Genomic DNA, 21,438 nt, shown 5'->3' with positions numbered 1-21,438 from the left:
TCCATGAGATGGAGATGTCTGGAGCGGGCTCTGCTCTGCCCCGAGCCATGCTGGGACTGTCCTGTCCCTGAACGCGGGGGCTCTGGAGCGGTTATCGCTACAGGAATAGTCCCACCTTACAGAGCCGGGGCGGGAGGGAGCAGCGGCGTCGGGGGGACATCCCCGTCCCTGGTCCCCAAGCTCCACTGCAGAGCCAGGGCTCACCCACCTGCCCCGGGGCATCGCTCGCTCGCCCTCTGCGGCTGCTGCTCCGGCATCCCCGTGGTGGGACAGGACAAGGTGGGCAGGCGGTGGGCACCATCCCCGGGGAGGAACGCGGGGTCCGGCTGGTGGCTCACATGGTTGACAGCTGCGTTGAGACAGCTGGTCCCTGCCGGCAGGGTTGTCCCGGAGCAGCCTGTGCTAATTCAGCCTGTTTGATCCTGGTGGGAGAGGCGGACCTGCTTTATCCAGCCATCAGTGGTCCCGACCGGCTGGGCTACTGGGGAGTAAGAGAAGGCCGATCTCAAGAGTCCTGCTGGAAATATCGGTTGCTCCGCTCTCGCAGATCTGTTTTGCAACACTGCGGGAGATCTTCTGGCTTAGATGTGGTCACTAGCCTGGCTGGTGAAAGCAAGCTTGGCGCTCAGCGATGCCTTGATGTCTGTCCTTACAGCCTTGCAGACTTCCAGCCTGACTGTTTTGATATGATCCCTATCAGCAGTCTGGCTTGGGTAGCAAGCGCTTGTCCCCACGCTCCTGGCTCACCTGTCCTGGGGGGTCAGCTCTCCCAGGGAGCTGGCAAAAAGTTCTGTGGTAAGCAAGGTCTGTTGACCATGTTTTGGCCAACATCTGGTGACGAGGTGGTGGCCAGTTGGATGCACGCTGCTTGTTTTTCAGTTCTTGCCTGGGATGAGGCTCGCTGACAGCGCATCTACTTTGACGAGCTTCTTCCCAGAGATGTGGAAGACGGTCAACGAACTCTCTATCATGCAATTTGGGTTTATTGTGAGTCCACCTAGTGGCCCATGGGTTTATGGCCAGCTTTGCTGGGTACAGCGGGGCTTGTGAGGACGTCTCGGAAACAGTCGTGCACCCAGGACAAGCTCTGGAAATCATTTTACCTGCACGTGTACCTGACAGGTACAGTTCAGGTCTCAACTCGCCGCTGTCCTTCTCCAGGAGAGCTCCCAGCCCACGAACTGACAATGGCAGCTGAGGTTGTGGCTGGGGTGCGCAGGTCCAAAACCCAGCCAGACCTTGGTGGGGGCAAAGGATCCTCGTGATCACATCGGGTGCTGCTGAGGGAAGCCCCATGGCATCTTCACCCCCTATTTCTCCTGCAGAGCGGTTTTCCTTGCTGCTTCATGCCTCTCAGACAGGGCATTAGATGCTCCAGATGCTCCTCTGAGAGATGCTGTGCCCCGGAGAAGCATCGGCGCTGAGTGCTCAGGCAGGCCAGCGTCCAGGCTAGGAAGCCATTTGCAGCTAATTGCTGGTAACGCCGGCAGGCAGGACGGCGGCACTCCTGGGAAGTCGCAGCCTGCTAGCCAGAGACCTCGCTGGGCTCTTCTGCGGCACGACGTGCTGCACCGAGGGACCGGGTCTGCTCCAGGCCGGGGGGATGAGCCAGCCCTGGCTGGGGGACCCCTAGTCCTGGCAGGGAGCTTCTGGGAGCCCCCTGCTCTTCCAGCTGTGCGGTAGGGCAGCCACAGACCCTCCTGGGGCCTCTCCCTACCTCTGCTGGGACTCCAGCCTCCACCACCCCTTTCCCAACCTCCCGCTTCCCAGCAGCACCTCCAAAACCCCCAGCCCCAGGTGGAGGTTGCTCTCCTTTACCATCTCCCCTGTGAGGTGGCCCTTCCTCAGAGCAACCATCCTGCACCCATCTCCCCAGCAATGGCCAAGCCTCCTGGCCAAGCTGGTGGATGGGACCCCTGCCCTGCTGTGTCACCAGCACCCAACCAGGGCAGCCGGGGCTCGGCACAGGCAAGTCCTGGAGCCCCTCCAGCCCTGGTGACCTGCCTGAGGGCCGCACCACCTCTAGGAAAGGAGGTTTCTCTGCAGGGTTCCTCTTCCATGGTGGGAGTGAGGTCCTAGGAAACGGCACCAGGAGAGGCTCTGCACTGATGGACGCCAGCTGAGGTCCTGGCCAGCTGAGCCAAGATGCTGGACCCAGTCCAGCAGTGACCCGGGGTTTCACCTGCTTCTTTCTGCAGAGAAGAGCAAAAATGCACAGAGGCCCTCCTGCTGCACCATCTCTGCCGTGGCTGGAGATCTGCAGACCAGCTGGGGACACCCAAGTGTGCCGGGGTCGGTGGGAGGAGGCCGTGTGCGTGGGCAGGCCGGTGCAGGCTCTGCTGCTCCTCATTAGCGATGCTGCACTGAGCCACGGCTGACGAGCTGGGGGTGCCCAGTGAGTGCCATTTACTCATGCTCTTATGGAATAGTTCTTCAAACTCTTCTGCTGCTTTAGCTGCCCCAGCACAAGCCCAGCTCAGGAGATCATCTTGGCATTGACTCATCTCAAGGCTTTCCCTCATCGAGATGTGGGGAGCATCGGAGTCATCCTGACACAGGACTGGAGAAATTGCTCACAAAATCATTCACTGCGGGAGGGAACTCAGAGAAGTTGGGGGTGTCTGTCTTTGGAGGTGTCCAAGATGTGCTCCACAGCCAAGGCAAACCTGCCCTGGTGCTGGATGTCTGCCATGAGCTTCCCCATCCCGCTCTGCCGGCACTTCTGGGTCCGTCAGTGGCCCCCTTCTGCTTGTGCTCCCCTCTTGGTAGCTCTTTTCCCTGGGTGTGAAACCCCAGGCCACCTCTCTCCTAAAATCCCCTCCCCTTCCCGTGCCACAGTGAGCAGGTGAACTGCAGCAGAGCCAAGTCCTCTCCGGAACAGGATGGCTGGGAGCCAGGGGACACGTGGGCTAGCAATCGTGAGCATCCCATGGCCCTCTCCTTCCCTGGGGAGGAGACAGCAAGAACTGCTCGGCAGAGACGTAAGCATCAGGCTGGGCAGGTGTCTTAAGCTTTGCTGTGTCCCATCTCTTCCAGACACCAGGCCTTGGACCATCTTCCATAACGTGGTGCTGCTTCCCAGCCCTTCAGCCCCTGTCCCCATCAGGTCATGGAGGCCACTGCCGTCCCCTGCCCTGCAGGGCTGGAGCCACCTTCTGCTGTCCAGCCTGCCCATCTGCAGCCATTTCACGCCACTTGTGCTCGTGCCAGCTGTGTCCTTCAGCCTACGCAGCTCTTCCCCGCTGTGGTGGGAGCAGACAGCAGCCCGATCCCCACAGCCTCGGCTTTTCTGACCTCGGTGTGCCGGGCTCTCCTGGTCTTCTCCCAGAGGATGTATTCCCTGCTCTGACCGTCCTGCTGGGCCTTCTCTTATTAATGCATCTCCTCTGCCAAAAGTCCTTCAACGGACAAGTGTTGGCTGGTGTGGTGACCAGCCTCAGGAGAACCCACGGCTGGCAAGCATGAGCAAATCAGGCCTCGTATTGTGTTTTGTCCTGAGCCTTTACAGTTACAATTGCCCAAAGCACAAGAAATCGTGTGGCGGTGGATGTACAACACCAAATCTTGCCAGACCTTGGACTTAGCATCTTCCTGTGGCAGCGGTTTCCCCAGCGTGCCAAGGACATGCTGTGGAGAACAGGTCTCACAGAGAAGGTTGACATGGACTTTGGTTCTTCCCACACTTCTCTGCCCCCCCCAGGACCATGAGGTGGGGTGAGCACCCACGGGCTGCGTCTGAAGATGACCCTCTTGTGGCAGCCGTCCCGCGACACCCCGGCCCATGCTGCAAGCCATCCCAGCCCACCTGAGCATTCTCCTGCAGTGGGACGTGGAGCGGAGGTGCCTGCAGAGGAGGTCCATGGCTCCCTTTTCCCAATGGAGAGATATTTTCAGATCTCCAGCGCTGAGCGTCTTTAACTCAGGCTATTTAGCTCAGTCTCGCATTCAACAGCTGCCCGGAGCCCGGCACCTTTCCAGTCCCTGCCGTTAAACTTCTGCCTGACGAAAAGGGAGGATTTAGCCTGAATTCTCATCCTCTGCCTCCCAGGTGGTTTGTGCTCCCTGTGTGTCAGTCTGGTCTGGCAGCTCCTGTGCTGGGTGGACCTCTGGATGCGCCATGCTGAGCAGCCAGGAGTTTTGGGGATGCCTTGGCGATGGTTAGAGCAACGGGCTGGGTTGGGCAGCGAGGCTCAGCGAGTCGGGGCGCCCCGGCAGCCCCCGGTATGCTCCAGCCTTTTGGAGGGCATCTGCTTTCACAGGTGGCATCCACATCCCTGACCCCCCGCCCCTTGGCTCTCTTGGTGGGTCTGAGGATGGGCCGTCCAGGGCCGGCGACTCACGGCTTTGCATCCTGTATGTGCATCCATTCCCTGCAGAAACTTTTGAGCATTGGCCAATTTAACCCCCTTTGAGGAAGACTGTAGTTCTGGAGGACTCCAGGTATCTGTGAGTGCAGCAAAAGCAGAAAACCTTGACCCAGGGCTTGCGGTATCCCTTGGAGGCCATTTCTTCTGCTCCCTGGGCCACTTACACTGGTGCTGCCCATCAGTGCCCCGTTAGCGTTGCCCCCATGGCTGAACACCCCGTGCCCACATCAGGGAGCATCAGGGGGTGTGGTGACCCCCCCCCCCCTCAGGAGGGGGCTCCTCTCCTTTGTTGTCCCTTGTCATGAGGACCAAACCCTAGACCAAGCCCTCTGGGCTCTTTGAAAGACCAAGCCCTTTTGGTCCCTCCATTGCTGTGCCTCCATGAAGATCCTCACGGCTGGCTCTGAGCCACTGGCCTTGGATGCCACTGAGCTACCCGCGGTGGGAATACGGACATTTTTGCCTCAGAGGCATCCTGGGAGGACCACGAGCTCCTGAATGAGCTCACCCCCCCCGGAGACCCTGGTTCCTTGCTCTGTGGAGGTCTCTGCTGCTCAGTCCCGTTCTCATCCCGTGGCCACCAGCGCCCGTCCAGCCAGGCGTTTCACAACCGTTTTCGATCACCGGCTCAGTCTGTGGACCCAGCCCGGCCGTCCATGCCCTCCTGCCCCGCTGGGGACCAGGCATAGGCCCCCACCCAGCCCTGCCCCAGGGGGCTCCAGCACCTGCCCCGGGGGAGCCCACTGCTCAGCCCATTGCCGTACCCGCGGCCGGAAGGAGCTGGGTGGCCCGTGTCCGGAGCTGGGTGGCCCGTGTCCCCTGCTCACCTCCAGCGTCCGCAACTGGCAGCTCGCGGCTGCTGCCTCGACCCGTCTCAGCTCAGTGCCACCAGCTCCCAGCCTCTCCTGCCAGAAGACCCTGCGTGGGCCGGGCTGTGGCCACGCGGTCCGTGCTCATGTCCCACCTGCCCTTTGCTGCCGCTGGTTTTTATTTGCTTTTCAGGTTCCCCAGCTCGGGTCTCTGCTTTCCCCGGGTTTGGAGGACAAGGTCTGCCCACGCGCTGCTCTCCACTTCGCGGTGCCGGCCCTTTGCGGCTCTTTCCTCGCATCGGTTGTAGCCCACGTCCTTGTGGGAAGGTGACTCCCCCCATCCCAGGGCAACGGCACCTACCCAGGGTAAATCCCAGGGGACCCCGCCAGCCCAGGACAGCTGTTTCGGGGGGAGCCACCCCAGCTGTGCCCAGCTGCCAACTCCTCATGGGAACCATCGCCCCAAAACCAAGCGCAGGGCAAACCTGCCCTTGCAGCCCTCTCTGCCGCCACCGCCCCGGCGCTGCCTCGGCCCCGGGGGGAGGCGAGGAGCGAGGGTCCCGGCGGGGTCCCAGTGGGGTTTCGGGGCTGGCCGGTGCTGGGAACATCCCTGCCCGCTTTGTGCTCCCCCTGGTAAGCGGCGCAGTGCAAATATCAGCCGGGTTCTTTGAAATGAAAATAAAACTGATAAAAGTCGGGCAAATCCTCCGCCCCGGCCCCCGCTGCTGGCCCAAGCGGTGGCTCTTTCTGCCGCCGAGCCGGCTCCCGCAGTTATAAATACATTATGTATGCCGGTGTCCGTCGGCCAGAGCCTTTTGTTGATGCTGAATATGTCCTGGCCAACAAAAGTGGACTGGATTAGCCACAGTGGATTAAAAGATTTTCTTCTTAGAGTTTACCTAATAATATAACAATTGACATAGAAGGTCTCTTTGAACCCTACACGACTCTCTTATTTTACCATCTGTGAGTTTGCTTTCCGTGCCGCTCATGGGGCGCCCGTCTGCCGGTGGTGCTGGTGGTGGGAACGCTGCCCGGAGCCGAATCTGTCGCCGAGCAGAAGAAAGCAGCCCGTATTTGAAGGGAGGCAGCGGGAAGGGAAAGTGGCACAACTTCTGTCCTCCTGCCTTTGTCCTCGGCCCTTCTGCTGGTGGCCCGCCGGGCTCGCGATGCCGCGGCATGGGAAGGGAAGAGACCCAAGGACTGGGCTCGAGCGATGGGGAAGCCGCCTGCTCATCTGCAATTCGAGGTGTCCAGAGAGGTCCCGGCCGGAATAAGCTCCTTTATTAACGACGAATTTTGGGAGAGTTGCCGAACTGTGAGCCGGTGGAGTTTGCTTGTCTCGGCTTCAGCTGTTGGGCTCTGGCCGCCGTCCCCGGTCTCCATTGCAAGATGGGTCAGGCAGCAGCAGCAGCGACACCGGGAAACATGGAGGGCAGCGGCAGCAGGGGAGGAAGGCTCCCCCCCACCATCCTGCGGCGCTGCCGCCGCTCGCCCCCTCCTCCGGCACACCCCGCCGTCCTGGCCCTCGGGCTTTGATCTCATACAGGGGGGGCTCCATTCACAAGTCTTTCATAGCAGTCTTTGGAAATACCCGTCCTCAGAAGTCGCGAGTAATGAGATGGGGAGACGACGAGCAATTTAGGCGCCGTTCTTTCTCGCTTGCGGTTTTTTTTACCTCCATCTCCCCCCTTTTTTTTTTTTCCCCCCTCTTTTTTTTTTTGCAAAGACACTTCTGGAGCAGTGCCGACTTTGTGTAGGATCGCCGCGCCACCCCAGACCTGCCGGGGGGGGGGCAGGAATATGGGGCTCGCGCCTCTCAGCCGGGGGCCTTTGATGAAGCTGCTTTGTGAAATTTGATTTGAAAGGCCTACGATGGCAATTTGGGGAGAATGGTGGAGCCTTTCTCCACCCGCCTCTCTTTGTCTCTCGCCCGAAGGGGGGTTTCATTGTGGGTGCCGGGGCGAGGGGGCCGGGGCGGCGGCATGGGTGGGGTGGGGCAGCGGAGGGGACCGCGGCGCAGGAGAACAATAAGCGGGGAGATGGGGAGAGTTGGGATTTCTCACCTGCCCGGGCGTTCGCAGTCCGCCATGACGGGAGCAGCCGCCCTGCTTGCCGCCGTCCGGAGCACTTTTTTTCCCCCAGACTCTTGAACCTATTTCCCTTTCTTGGCAAGTGCGTGGCTGGAAGATGGGAATCTTTACTTTATATTGCAGCTTGGGCTTCCCAGCCTGATTGGCTGCGGCCAGGACCAAATGCTGGTCCTTCCATCCCATCGTCACTATGGCAACCGGCCCTGTTAGGCACCACCGATTTACTTATAATTGCTGGGTAAATAGTCAAGACAGGCCGCTTTCATCCCGCACCGAGAGATTGCTCTTCCTCGCCGCCTTTTTTTCCCTTCTTTTTTTTTTTTGTTGGAGGAGGAAGCCCTAAAGAGCAGCCACACTTAAGGAAAACTCTTTGAAGGCTGTTGCAGAAAGTGGCTGCCTCCCCACGGCCAGCCTTTCCCCATCACTCCTGCTGCACAATGCCTCCATGCCAGGGCTTTCCTGCACCGTCGTGCAGCCCTCACCGTCATCCTCCTCCAGGGAGCGGCGCTGGGACCCCATGGGTGCAAGGGTCTGGCCGCGGCGGGCTCTTGCTGCCGGGCTGCCGGCCACCGCTTCTGCCTTTCACGGGGATTTCACACCAGTTCATCCGGAGAGCAAGGATGGGGCCGAACGGTCCTCCATCGCCTCCGCCCTCCTTCCCCGCTGCTGCCATTAGCGATTCGCGTTCACAGCGCGTGGGGTCTCTACGCGGGCACCAGCCCTGCCCGGCTCAGCCAGCCCCCTCTCCGGCTCTGTGGGACCCGCCGGTGGTGCTGGCTGGGACGGGGCGGCTCGTACCTCTGGCCCCGGCCGCGCTCATCCCTGCAGGCCGGGATGCTGGGGCGCCTGCTCTGCCCCGCTGCCTTCAGGCCAAGCCGCTCCGTGCGGGGTCTGCAAGGCACGGAGCCTCTCGCTGCTCCTGGAGGGCGTTTAACGGTGACGGACAGAGCGATACACGCAGGTCTTGTTGCCAGACCCGTGAGCACGGCAGAGGCGGCCGCACAGCCCACGGGACAGAGGAGCAGAGTTTGTGCTCCGGCCCGGCTGGGTCCTGCAGGCGAGAGGCAGGCGGGAGCGCGGCCCCGTCCCCACGGTCCAGGGACGGATGCTGCAGCCAGCGAACAGCAAAGGGGCACCCAGCCCAGCCTCACCAGCTGGAACACCCGCATGGGACCCGCAGGGTGCGGCTGTCCCCACCGGCCATTGCTGGCAGCAAACAGCAGTTCCAGGAAAATGGAAAAAAAAGGGTCCTAGGGAGAATCTAAGGGCTGGAGAGACCCTGGGAAAACGGAGAGCTCACGGGCAGCGGGGCGAGAGAGGAGCAGGGTGGGCTTGAGGGAAAGGGAAAGGAAGCCAAGGTCATCTCCCCATTCCCTCCCCACGGCCATCCAGAGAGAGGAGTCCGTCAGGGCGGCGGCAGGAGGAGCACTGGGAGACGCTGCCCGAGCTCCTTGCTTCGGTGCTGGCAGTGAGAGAACCGGGCGATTCCCACGCCGCTCGCTGGGGAGCGCAGCGGAGACAGGGGTGACCACAGGAGACAACGTGACAGCAGCTACGGAGGGAGCAGCAGGGGGCTGTGGGGCCAGGAGGCATCTCCAGGGCTTCTGGAGGAACTGGGGGATGAACCAGCTGGTCCTCAAACAGCCCTACCTCCCCGCTCCTGGAAAGGGCCGTTTGGAGCCTGGTGATAACGATTTTTCTTTTAATGTGGTCCAGGGTGAGCCAGGAAAGGGCAGGCCGCTAACTCCGACAGCTGTACCAGCGAGCCAGCAGAGATGCTCCTGCAAACAGACTGCGGGCACCTGAGAGGACCTGTAAAGGGAAGGCCCGTCTCCTAAGAGCAGCCAGCGTGGAAGGCGTCAGCAGCAACGCACGGGGGTGACGCGCGCCATACGGCTCTCCTGGGCGTGCGACGGGCCGGTGACGACCTTGTCACCGAAGGCTTCCAGGGAAGCGGAGCAGCCCGGAGCAGCTGCTGCCCAGGCGGCTGGTCCCGCGGCCAGGCCAGGCGGGCAAACGGCCTGCCTGGGGGCCGGAGGTGGGCAACGGGAGGCACCGAGGGCAGGGCTCTCGCAGCCCGCGCTCGGGTCAATGGCCGGCTCGGGGCAGCCAGGAAGGCTCGGCTTAAACAAACACACCGGCCAGCTGCACGTAGGAGGCGGCTGGCTCCGGTTCAGCCGAGCACTTCGGCACCCAGCTCGCTGCAGGCAGCGAAGCAGCGAGCCCAGCAAGGGGGTCTGTACCACGCAGCCGCCCCAGGGACGGTGTTACAGCCCTGGCTTTAAAGCCGTTTGCTGCACGGCGGCCGGCTGCGCTTTGGGGCCAGGAGCTGGCCTGCTCCGGGCTCTGCGAGGCACGGGGGGGTGGTTCGGAAGCCCCGCAAGGCACGGGGCGGGGGGGGAGGTTCGGGACCCCGGGGCCGGGAGCCTCGGCACAGCCCGGGCGCTGCTGCCTGGCTGCGGGTCCCACCGCGCTCTGGTCCTGCCTTGGGTCGCTCTCCCGCTTGTGCCTTCTCTATTTTAAAAGCAGCTTCTCTGCGAAGTGCTTTGGGGCCTGGCTGAAAGGGCACCGCTCCCCTTCTGCTGAAGACAAGCCGGCACCGCTCCAGGTACCTGCGGGCCGGGCGCCCACCCGGCCCCGCTGCCAGCAAGGGGAGTCTTCCACCTGTGCTTGTGGCCGGGGACCGGGCGCAGGCGCCGAGGCCACGGAGCCCTCCCGAGCATCCTCCGGCGGTTCCCATGGTAACTCCGGCTCGCAGGCTCCAGAGCCGGCCCGGTTTTAGCCGCACGCGCTCACCAGCCCCGCTCTGCGCCCACCGCCCCAGCTCCCGTGGCAGGGTCTCGTCACCCTCCGCCCTCTCCTCCCACCGCTGCCGTCCCCTCCGGCCACCCGGGACCTCCCGGCCCCTCTGCGAGGGACCCACCATCTTGCACCCCGCTGCAGAGCTGCTCCGCAAGCCTCCCGAGCAAAAGTACCTTCCCCAGAGCCCTGAAAAGACCTTAATTCTCCTTTTTCTGCAGCATATCGTGCAGAAAACAAGGAAAAACAGATAACAGGTGAGAGGAGCACAGCATTCATGGAGGAGAGAGGAGCAGAGCAGGACAAGCGGGTCAGTATAGGGGTGATTTTCCACCTCCGCACTTCAGTAGGTCCTGGCTCTGCACATCCCGGGACCGCCTGGCTGGGCGGAAGCCTGCTAGCCCTGTGCCTGCATCCAAGGAGATTTCCCCCAATTTTTGGTGCTGGCGCCCAGCTCTGGTCCCACGCTTTAAAACCAGTGGTAGAGAACTGTTGCAAAAAGAAAAGGCCACAGCTAATGATTTCTAGAGAAAAAGCCTTGCAGCAAGACTTGAAGCTCAATGTCAAATAGACCAAGAGGTTACAAATGTGAGAACGAGGAGAAAATACCAGGTACAGCGAAGCCTTGCTCTGGGAGCCAGAGCTCAATTCCCAGAGTTGGAGCAAGGCAGCTTAAAGTTAGGAGTAAAGACTTCCCACCACTTTACTCCTCCCAAAACCTCCCAAATCCATGCATGGCTTTCAGCAGGAAGGATTTAACCAAGCTCAGGTCCTCGACCAGCCTCAGAAGTTGATGGACAACATCCTAAGGAATAAAAAGAGCAGACACACAGATAGAGACGGGCTAGCAGGGCACTTGGATGTCTTCTGTAAAGCAAGGACTGCTGTCTCAACTCACCCCACTTCCCTGCTGGGCAGCTGGGAAGGTCCACCTGGGTCTCAAGACACATTGGGGAGGGGTCCGTATCAAGGGCTCTCAAGGAAATTAAGATGCCTTGGAACAAGCGGGCAAGTCCCCATGTGAATAAATACCTGGTTAAAGCACCGAGTGGGCATTTTGCAGCAGTGCGAAGGGCAGGGCAGCCCCCACGGGCTCTCCGCACAGCCTGCTGCTCCTCCAGCAGCTGGGAAAAGGGAGGTGAAAAGGGAAAAGGGAGGTGAAAAGGGAAAAGGGAGGTGAAAAGGGAAAAGGGGGTTTGCTGACGATACCTGGTTGATCAGGGCAAGAAGAGGAGGGCTGGCTAGGAGGAGCTGCAAAAGTATCTTACAGGACTGCCTGGAGGATTAAACAGCAGGCAGAGTTCAGCCTTTATAAAGGCACCCAGGGAAAAATCCAGCCTGACTGTACAACAGCGAGCTGTCCTCAGAAAAAGGAACAGACTGCTTCTTACGTGGATGGATAATCCAGCGATAGCTAGGAAACACCAGCATGGCGCTGGACAGCTCTGACACGTGGGGGGAGGATGCAGCTCCATGAAATGCCTTCCCCATCCCTCGTACCGGCCCCGGGCTGCTTTGGACCCTGAGGTCGTCCCAGGGATGAGCTCTGCCAGTCCCAGCCCCGTCCACGCCAGGAGCACTGCCGGAGAAGCCCGCTTTGCGGCTGCTCCCTTTCCCCTAGCGTCTCCCATCCCGCGTGCTCCCTCCATCGCCTTTCGCCCCAGCGTGGGACACCCGTCCCTGGGGGCACCGGGTCCTGCAAGGACCTCCTCTGAGCAGCCGCGTCCCCGGGTAGCCGGAGGCCCTGCAAACAAAGCCCTGCTCCTGTCTCAGAAGTGCCATTTTCTGCAGTTGCCAGAGTGCTCTCACTGGCCTGAACCAGCACCATTTTCAGCGTTACCATGGCGATGGCTGCCTGGTAGATGCACGCAACGGAGATGCACACGGACGGCAGAATCCAGACAGGCAGAGGTGCCTGTGGCCAGTCCCCAGCTGGCACCGCTGCCCCTCGCACTCCCCAGCCCTTCCTCCTGCAGCCAAGGAGCCCGATCTGAGCCCGTGACGTGCAGCAGGAGCTGCGGATGGAGGCAACTCCACGCACCCGCCCGTGCCCTGTGTGCGCAGCATCCCTGGTCCAGTGTTCCTGGTCCAGCTCAGCCCATGGCTGTAGGAGACATTGCGGCAGGAGCATGTCAGGAGCAGATGCTTTGGGCGATTAATGCATTTGCGTATGTAGATTTTATGAGGGTTTTTTTCTTATGACTCCTTACTGCAAAAGCTAAGCTCGCCCACAGATCTGCCTGTCCCTCTGCAGCCGGGACCCTGGCATCTGGCCCCGGGCTGGTCTCACCTGGCCGCTCCGAGCCGTGCGTCCTGCCTGCAGCAGAGCCCCACTGCTGCGGAGCAGGGCACCCAGGCCACCGGGTTTGCTGTGACACAACCAGCCATGCCATCTCCCACCTCATCCCCTGCAGGGCTGGGGCAGCTGGCCAGGACGAGCAGCACGTTGGGAACCAGCAGGACCGGGAAACCCGGCAGTCACTCACGGAGAGCTGCCAGGGCCTTCTCCTGGGCATGGTCAACCAGCGCCCAAGGCCAGCAGCCCCAGGGCATCCCCAGGGATGCTCACGCAGAGCCAGGTTGTTGTCTGCTGCTCCACTTTGCTGGGCTCCTGGTGATCCAGCACGTGGCCAACGGCTGGATCCCACCATCCCTGCCCGCAGCCACTTCTCCTGGAGGTGATGGCTTGGCACATGAGGTACTTCCTTGGGTGGATGGGAGAAGAGAGAGCACAGCGCACGGCTGCAGAATGGTGACCTTCAGGCAGGATGGTGACCATTCACACCTCGGAGGAGGGGAGGAAGCAGAGCTATTAGACTCCCTCTCCTCCTGCCCAAACAGGGCTCTTCCTCTCCAGCCAGCACTTGGTAGCTGGTCTTTTTCAGTTCATTACTGATACCCCCTCCTCAAGCCGACGCCTGTTTTGCAGGGAGCTTCACAAGGTGGAGTAGCTACTAGAAACTGCATCACAGAAAAAGTGAGGTTGGGAGGACCTCTGGAGGTCTCCAGTCCAACCTCCTGCTCTGAGCAGGGCTGGCTGCAAAGCCACAGCAGATCACTCAGGACCTTGCCCTGTCGTTCTGAAAACCTTCAAGGATGGAGATGCCACCAGGGCACCAGGACCCTGTCCCAGGGCCGCACCACCCTTCTGGGGAAGAAGTTTTTCCTTACATCCAACCAGTGTTTCCCGTGTCACTGCCGATGACTTCCTGCCCTTCCCTGTGCCCCTCCGAGAGGAGCCCGGCTCCATCTTGACCCTAAAAATGCAGAATGCCTTGTCACCAAAGTTACTCACCGGCAGAGCCAGGAGGATGTTTCCGGCTTTTCCCCATCACCTCTAAACACCACGAAGCAAATCCCAAGCAGAGAGCAAAGCCGTGGGGGTGAGCACAGTGCGTACCCCCAGCCGCAACAGCCCTCAGCATCCCAGTTCAGCTGTTTGGTAGAAATTGAGTCCTGTTGATTTGAAAGCAAATGTAACAGCGATATTTGAAAGGCATTTGCTGGAATTGCCCAAGTGAGTTTCTAAATCTCTTCTTGATAAATGCCATAGGATGGGGGGGTGACTTTCCGGCTAAGTTTTGAGCTGTGCTGACACTGGGTTCATGATGATTCACAGCACTCCTAAAAATCACATCCCTTTACAATGGCTACTGCAAACTGAGAGCCTCAGAGCCAAGAGGGAAAACGCAGGCTCGCCTTTGAGACTGGCATGAAAGGCAGGGACACACTGCTGTTGCTAATGCTCCCAAAATATTACTCACTGTTTGAGTACAGAGAGGTCTGTTGGGAATTTACAAGTAAAATGCTGTTTAATTCATGAATTTAGACAGATAAGAAAATAAGTTTGTTGAGAAATACAGCCTTAATCTCAAGATGGTTTTTGGATCAGTGACCACGGCTTGCTGGGAGCCATGAGCGAGACTGACAAAATTCAAACGTTGCTTCAAGATATCAGCTAACAGGGACTTGGGAATTCAGAACCACCAAGTCAGTATACGTGTCCTGCTATTACTGAACGGCAGAATAACCATCTCAACCGAGGCTTTCCCAGGTTGGGTGCTTTCCCCAATTAACCTTTTTCTCTGCTTTGTTGTTTGCAGTGTTGGGTTTGGGGATGATTCCTCCAGCCCTGTAATACCAAGCCCCCTCCACAACCAGCACACGGGCCCAACTTTCATGTTTCAAGGGGCACTTACATATTTGTGGTGGCATGCTGGGACTATTAAACTGTGTGGTTTTGTTACCTGAGGAATGAATTAAACGAGAATCTTTCAGTCCTGGATTGACCTTCTAACTTCCCAGCGCTACTGACTGATCTGCACTGCACGCGTGCATCTCCCCGCTCGCCGTTTGCATTCCATGGCTTTGTCCACCAACACCTGGAAAACCGCCAAGGCTGGAGATCCCCCTCTCCCTGACCGGTCCCCGACTGCAGCAGCCTCTGGGGGAAGGTTTTCCTCATCTCCGACCTGAACCTGCCAGTTTGTGGCCGTGTCCACTCCTTGTCTCGTCTGCCACAGCCATCCCCCTCTCCTCCATCTGAACCATGAACAGACAAAACTGCCTAGGCACGGTGGTCACCCCTTGCCAGGCTGCACTGTTTCGGGTGGGTGATGGACCACTTCGCACCTCCCCTCGGGCCGCCTGGCCCTGGTGGCACTGGGAAGGGCTGTCACCATGAGACACGCTTGTGGCAGGCACCCTTCGAGGTGGCCGCCCCGGCTGTGACTCTGCAGGGCGGCTCTTGGGGGCTCACGGGTTTGCAGGCCGTGGGGAGCCCTGGCACAACGCGCGGCATGCCCCGAGCCCTGCCCTTGTTCGTGCTTACAGATTTGCTGCTGAGCAGTGCTTATCTGCGACGGCCAAGGAAACCTGAAGCTTGAGTGAAAGCCTCAGGCAGAGCGCTATGGTTGGGTTTGGACAGCTAGCCCCGTTTTCCTGCCCCGTCAGAAGTCCTTCCGGTGCTGGCTGCAGTCCCTGCGCAGGAAAATAAAACCACCAAGTGATTCTGTGATCAAGATGCCAGCTAGCAGCCATGTTGCCCAGGAATTGCATTGACGTATTGGCGCAAACTTTGGCCTGCCAATTCTCCTTGGGATTTTTCCTTTCATTGCTGTCTTGCCAAGATCATTTTTCACTGTTCCCCCTTTTGAGCGGTCTCTGCTGCTACCCCAGCCTTACCTTAAGCCAAATTCAAGGAGACCCTGGTCAGGGCTCTCTGACAGTTCGTCGGTGGCTGTCACGTCCTCACAAGCTGCTGGATCTCTGCTCCCAGCCTGTGTGTTGGTATTTGCCGTGCACGCTGCAGCGGTGCTCAGGATTCTCGTGGCGGCTGGTGTTGGACACAGACGGCACCTGGTGACCGTTGCTGAGGCCCCGGGCGGTGCTCAGGTCTGAGCTGCGCTCAGGTCCGAGCTGTGCTCGGCGGCCAGGCCCTTCCCCTGTCCTGGGGTGGATTTGCAGCCTCAAGCTGACAGCACCCAATTTGCACCCATGGGTTTGTGGCATCTGTGGCTTCTTGGGAACATGCTGTCATGGCAAACAACCAGCTCCTCTGATTCCCCTTGCTAGGGCAGCGAAGGAATCTGGTATCTGCCTGACTGAGCCCACCTAGACAGATAAAAAACTACCACCACCATACAAGCAGAATCAAGCTCTCCGTTTGCGGTCAGAACTGCAGATGAACAGGCATAAAACCAGGACAGGTCTAACACTGGGCCCTGAGCTATTCCTCCACCTCCTCAAGGTGACCTGGCTGGGGGGCTCACTGCCCAAACTACCCCAAAAGCCGGACAGGGGCTCCTTCCCCACCTTGAGACATTTGCCTAGCAGAAGGGTGAGCCAGCCCTGCATGCTTGCAGCTGTGCAAGTATGGACTTTGCTTTCTCTGAAGCTGCAGCATCTCAGGTCCGCAAGCAGAGTTTCCAGCTTTCCTCAAGTCAGGAAAGTATTTCCACGACAGTAAGCTCCCAGCCACATCCAACATGGATGGAGGGAAAGGAGCAAGGGGAGGGTTTCACAGCGAAGGCAGGATGAGAGAACGGAGGGCTCCAATTCAGAAGTCAGGATTAACCACATCCCCAATAGCTTCCCCGTGGAGAAGCTCCTGCAGCTCCTATTGCACTCTTGCAGTGCCCCCATTAGCACCCCCGCCCCCAGAGGGACAGGAGCTCTCCCCCAGGTTCGGACAAAAGCTCCCGCTACCCCTCGGCACCCACCAAACCCTCCCAAGGCAGCAGATCCTGCAGACCGGGCACGCGCGATGAGCAGCGCTGAAGAACAGTCAACTTCAAGGACAGGCAATACCAGTGGTGCAGCTGGGGAGGACACACAGCCAAAGCCCTCCCCCGAGAGACGAGGCACCTCACAACTGGAAGATAATTTTACATAACTAAAACCTACTAGCCCCCAGTACAGAGCAGGAGCTGATAACTGCCCGCTCAGCCATCCCAAACAGCCCCCTCCCCGCCGAGGAGCTGTGAGGCCCTCCAGGACCCGCACAGGGCCGAGAGCAGGAGCCGGGCAGGCGCCAGCCACGCTCTGCCGTAGCTGCACTGGGCCCGAGAGGCCAGACCCGCACCGGCACGTTCCAGTAAAGCTACGGAGGGGGGCCGGGACAGAGCCACAGTCTGGAGCTTTGCTCGGAGCTGCATTAAAATGCATGAGCTGTGCTAGCCCTAATGATGAGCAGAGCTGTCAAACAAGGAGCTTGTCCCAGCTAATTATCTCTAACGAGGGCAGAGTGTCAGGGTCCCCGAGGAGCTGGGCAGCAGCTTCTCACTCAGCTCAGTTGCAGAAGAGGGAGAAGATAAGCAAATGTCATTGTGCTGGCCTAGCTACAAAATCATTAATTAGGCAAATGCGACCTTCTGTGCCAGTTTGCTCTTGAGAACCCGGACTTGCCGGAGCCGAGACATACAGGCAGGCTGGAAACATCCCAGCTTTTGCCACCCAACCTGCCCCTGCAGCGCTGAGCTTCCTGCCCCACTGCAGAGACAGCACAGCCCCAGTCTGGCAGCCCCTGACCAACCATCCCCGAGCTGCACAGATGTGCCACACTCACCTGGGGGCTCAAATATCCCTTGTGAGGGCTCCAACCCATGCCCTGGCCCAAAAAGCAGCAGAGAAGTCTGGTCTTCCTGAAACGCCACCATTGAGGTCTATGTTCACCTCAACCACCTCCCTCATCCCCAGCCACCTAGCACAGCCCTGCAGAGGCTCTGTGCCTACCCAGCACCACCTCAGCAGCACCATTCTCTCAAATCTTTAAGGCAGACCTTAAGGCCCTGGGAATTTCTGCTCCCCTGTGGTCCTACTCCATTCCAGCACAGAGGGGACCAGCCACACACTACTCTACAAGCCCAGTTTCTCTCTTATCACGGGTCCTGTGGCTCAGAAACCAAGACTGTACACTTGCCCTTACGTGCTAGAGAGGGGGAGCATGTCTCATCCCAAGGCGGGGTTAAGGCAAAGCCTCTTCCTGGAGCGACGATCCAGAGATACGCTCACACGAGGCCCATCCTGCAAGCTCTGTGCTTGTCCCTCACCTCAGAGCTGAAGGGAAAGGGAGGAGAGGCTGCTTTTTCTCCAGCCAGAAAGCTACTGCAGGACCATGAAGCTTACAGATGACACCAGTGGTACACAGCGCTGTTCACTGGCATGTAATTCTGGTAAATGCTTTTCAGTCCCTTGTTGCCAGACAGGAGCAAAGGCTTGAACACTCACTTCAACTACATTTTTACAAAATAAAATATTTAAAAATCACTAACTTCAAACAGAAGCAGCGCTGGAACACAAGGGGTTAGAGCGAGCTGTACGGCCAGCGACTGCGGCCGGGGAGCTCAGCCCCACCTGCTGGCAGGCACCACTTGAGGCAGGGGTTTGGGGACAAGCTTTCGGGGCACAATCGTCTCTGCTGCAGAAGGCTGGGGACTGATGTAAGTTACACCACCATGTCTCACAGCCCCTGCTATACTACACTAATGAGCAATGAGTATCAGAGAAAAGTTTACTGATATTCCCAAAACGCATATTTCATTTTATACCACGATCAAGCTCTCAACAGCAGCCAACTACTTGTACAGGCAGAAGAACCGCATTAAGACAGTCTCACAAGAACGCTTTCAGAGGCTACAGGACAGAAATTCTTTCCTCAGCCCACAGGAACGGTTCCTCACTGAATTTAGGCTGTCATTAGACTTCAATAACTGCAACATGCTCCTGGGCACACTCTTCACGTGGCCCCTTCCACACAACGTGGTTCAGACAGAAGACTCACTGAACCCCACAGCTTGATCTGCAGCAGGGGTTTTGCTCCAAAGGTTTCTTTCCTTCTACTGCTTCTGCAGTGCCTGTTCTTGCAGTTGGTTGACGAGCTCTTCAGCATACACCTTAAAGAGTGGGACAGGGTCCTGAAACAAAGCAGAGGATAAACCACTTAAAAGGAGTGAACCTGAGCAGCAGCGAGGGGTGAAGTCTAACGGAGAGCCCAGGGAGCCAGTGCTGCAGGAGTGTTAACAGTTAAAACCGTTTAAAGATGGGCCAGGTCTTTTTCAGGGGCTGAAGAAGACAACCTGCTAAGCTGCTCCTCCAGGCACAGCTGCTGCTCAGCTCTGTAACCTTGCCTCAAAGACGACAGGCACCTGCATGGGACATTCACCAGCTTTCCCAGTTCTGCCTGCATTCGAGAATCATCAGTAGCTCCCAGGGATCCCTGTTCTTCTGAAAATGCTTGCCTCCCTCTCACCTTGCCCTAAATCAGAGCTGTACTGAGGCATGTTGGGTGAACATACTCCTCGAAGAAGCTGGACCCCACAGGGTTCAGGGCCCAGCACCGCCTCATGCAGTCAGTGCTCCTGACCTTTCCATCCCTGCTGCAGCCGCAGCAGGAGCCAACAGGTCTGGGGGAAACGTCACCAAGGGACCCCACCACCTCAGGAAGCCCTTTTGCCCCAGCAGCTCTCTGGTGCACCCTCCTCTGCACACTGCTTCTAACAAGCGAGCTGCAGCGACAGAGAGTCACAAACTGAGCAAGCCCCAAGCTTGTATTCACGGGTCCCGAAGCACAAGAAGTACAGCAGAAGGCAACCAAAGGCAAAGATGTTCACGCAACAGGGCAGGAGTTATGAGCCATCCCCCTAAATATCTCTCCCCTCATTGGGGGATCTGGTTTTACAATATGCTTTAATTCAGCCCCATGTTTTGGGCACGCAAATTTAACTGGGCTCACGTGGCTGCTCAGGAGTTTCGCAGCACCACTTCTACCGCTCAGGAGTGCTCAGGCTGCTCAGATCAGCTGGACGTGCAGCCTGATGCAGCTAAGAAACCTTGGTGCTATGCATTGCCTCAGGAACTCACCTTTTTTTCTAGGAGCCTCTGTTTTTCTATTGCTTCTTCTAAACTCAAGCCAACCCATTCAGCTTCCTCTTCTGGGATCACAAATTCCTGTGATAAAAGGAGCAGGCGGTACAGTCTTTCCAGGTGACCAAGACGCAAATCCTCTCTATGCCCACCTCACACAAACATGCCATCCGGTAGGAACGTTACTACGGACAAGTCTTAAAACACTATTCCCTCATTTCTGGCAACCAAAGTACACTTCCCTTCTCTCCTTCTCCCTTTGCGAGGGTCCTGCTTCCTCTGATCAAGTCGTGTCCGCTGCTGTGCCTCTCCTTTGTGTAGTTCTGGGGCTGTTTCTCAGCCCAACTCCATGGTCTATGGATACTGGTGGTGTTTCTATGCTGGCAACCATCACCAGCTGCACAAAACCAAACTGCACACAGGCAGTCTGGGCTCCTCGCTGCAGCGTCAATACAAATTCTCGCTGCTGTTGGCAGTGCCAGCTCCTACCAGTGCTTATCGCAGACCCTCACTGACCTCAAGCACAGCAAAAATACAGGCTTTTGTCTTCCTAAGTGATCAGGACAAAATTAGCAGCCCGCAGAGAGACAAGAAAAACCTGACAAACGACGTTTAGATCTTCTCTGCCCATACCCTTAACCCTAAATGCAGAAGCATTAACGCTGGTTTGCGCTGTGACAGGGTGATTAGGGCATTATCGGTCTGGACAACCAGCAAACATCGCTGCAGACAACAGGGCAGGAACTGCAGGTCAGGCACCCACCTGGTACTTATTATAGATCGCCTCTCTTCTGGCTGGATCATCAGGATGCAGTTTAGGATCCCGCCGTGCAAGTCGCAGCAGCATCGTTCGCTTCAAATCCATCCCGAGCTTTGAGCACATATCGGCTTTTGGCGTCTGGAGAAATAAAGCCTGATGTTAAGTCTGATGTAAAGTCTGATGTCACCAAGAGACCAGCTGCTAGAGAATACGCAAGTCTGTCAGCACGTAGGCAACACCGGCAGTTTATCTGCACGCCGTAGAGGCTCTCAGAACGCACATTATGAAAGGGGAAAGATTCCTTGGATTTCTTCTGGAGCTAATTGGATCACGGTTCTGATCTTTAACACCGAGGGGGTATTAAAGGCTGGAAGCTTTAGACCTGCACTAACACATTAACAGCAGCCAATGCCCGCGAGCCCCTGAGCCAGCGCAGCGTGGGCGCAGGCCTGCCTCGCCGAGGCTGCTGCACGGCGAGTGCCGCCAGCCCCGCGGGCGCAGGGCCTCACCTTGAGGATGTAGAAGTCAAAGCCGTAGGCCTCGTCGATGAGGTCCAGCGTCCGCATGGTGACGGTGATGGTCAGCGTGGCGTCGAGGATCTCGCTGTAGAACTGCCGGTCGAAGAGCTGCGGCTTCCACGTCTTGGGCAGCCTGGTGGAGAGCTGGGCAGAGACCGGCGGTCAGGGCCTTGCCCGGGGGATGCTGCTGCCCGCCGAAGCGGGCTGAGGCTGCACCAGGGGCCGGGCGGGCCGCCCGCGCCCCGGCCCCGTGCCGCAGGGGGAAGCCGGAGGCCGCTGCCAGCAGGCCCCGGTCGCCCGGGGCTCCCCCGCAGGGCGCCGCGGCCCGGGGCAAGGAAAGGCCGAGGCGCTCACCTTGTCGTTGCGCGCATAGCGGAAGCCGCGGATCCAGCCCTCCCCGCCCCAGAGCCCCTCGTGGGCGGCGGGCGGCAGGTACACCGGCACCGGCACGTCCTGCACACGCTCCCGCTCCCCAGTGCGCGGGTTCCGCCGGTAGCGCACGCCCAGCGGCCGCCAGTGCACGGGCGTGGGCGGCGTGTCGTCCCGCAGCGCCGCCAGGTAGTGCTCCGGCAGCCGCGCACAGATGCCCTCCCGCAGCCGCAGGGCGGGCCACAGCCGCGGCGCGTACCGGTGCAGCGGCATCGCCCTCTCGCCCTCCCGCCGCCGCCGCCGCCGCCCGCTTCCGCTCCCAGCGGCCACCGCGGCCGGAAGCGGGGCCAGGACCCGCTT

General features: G+C 59.0%; 1 protein-coding gene across 1 annotated transcript; it reads right to left on the bottom strand.

The window, feature by feature from the left end:
* Nucleotides 1-18,065: 18,065 nt before the first annotated feature.
* Nucleotides 18,066-21,381, bottom strand: MRPL28 (mitochondrial ribosomal protein L28). The gene is made up of 5 exons (XM_075515155.1): nt 21,064-21,381; nt 20,701-20,853; nt 20,195-20,329; nt 19,429-19,515; nt 18,066-18,482 (listed from the first exon to the last, which is right to left on the bottom strand). The coding sequence occupies exons 1-5, from the start codon at nt 21,349-21,351 to the stop codon at nt 18,405-18,407; spliced, it is 741 nt and encodes a 246-aa protein (XP_075371270.1). The 5' UTR covers nt 21,352-21,381; the 3' UTR covers nt 18,066-18,404.
* Between the last annotated feature and the right edge of the window lie 57 nt (nt 21,382-21,438).

The sequence above is a fragment of the Mycteria americana genome, chromosome 12 (assembly GCF_035582795.1).
Source record: "Mycteria americana isolate JAX WOST 10 ecotype Jacksonville Zoo and Gardens chromosome 12, USCA_MyAme_1.0, whole genome shotgun sequence".
Classification (NCBI taxonomy): Eukaryota; Metazoa; Chordata; class Aves; order Ciconiiformes; family Ciconiidae; genus Mycteria; species Mycteria americana.
This window is presented reverse-complemented; position numbering and strand designations above follow the sequence as displayed.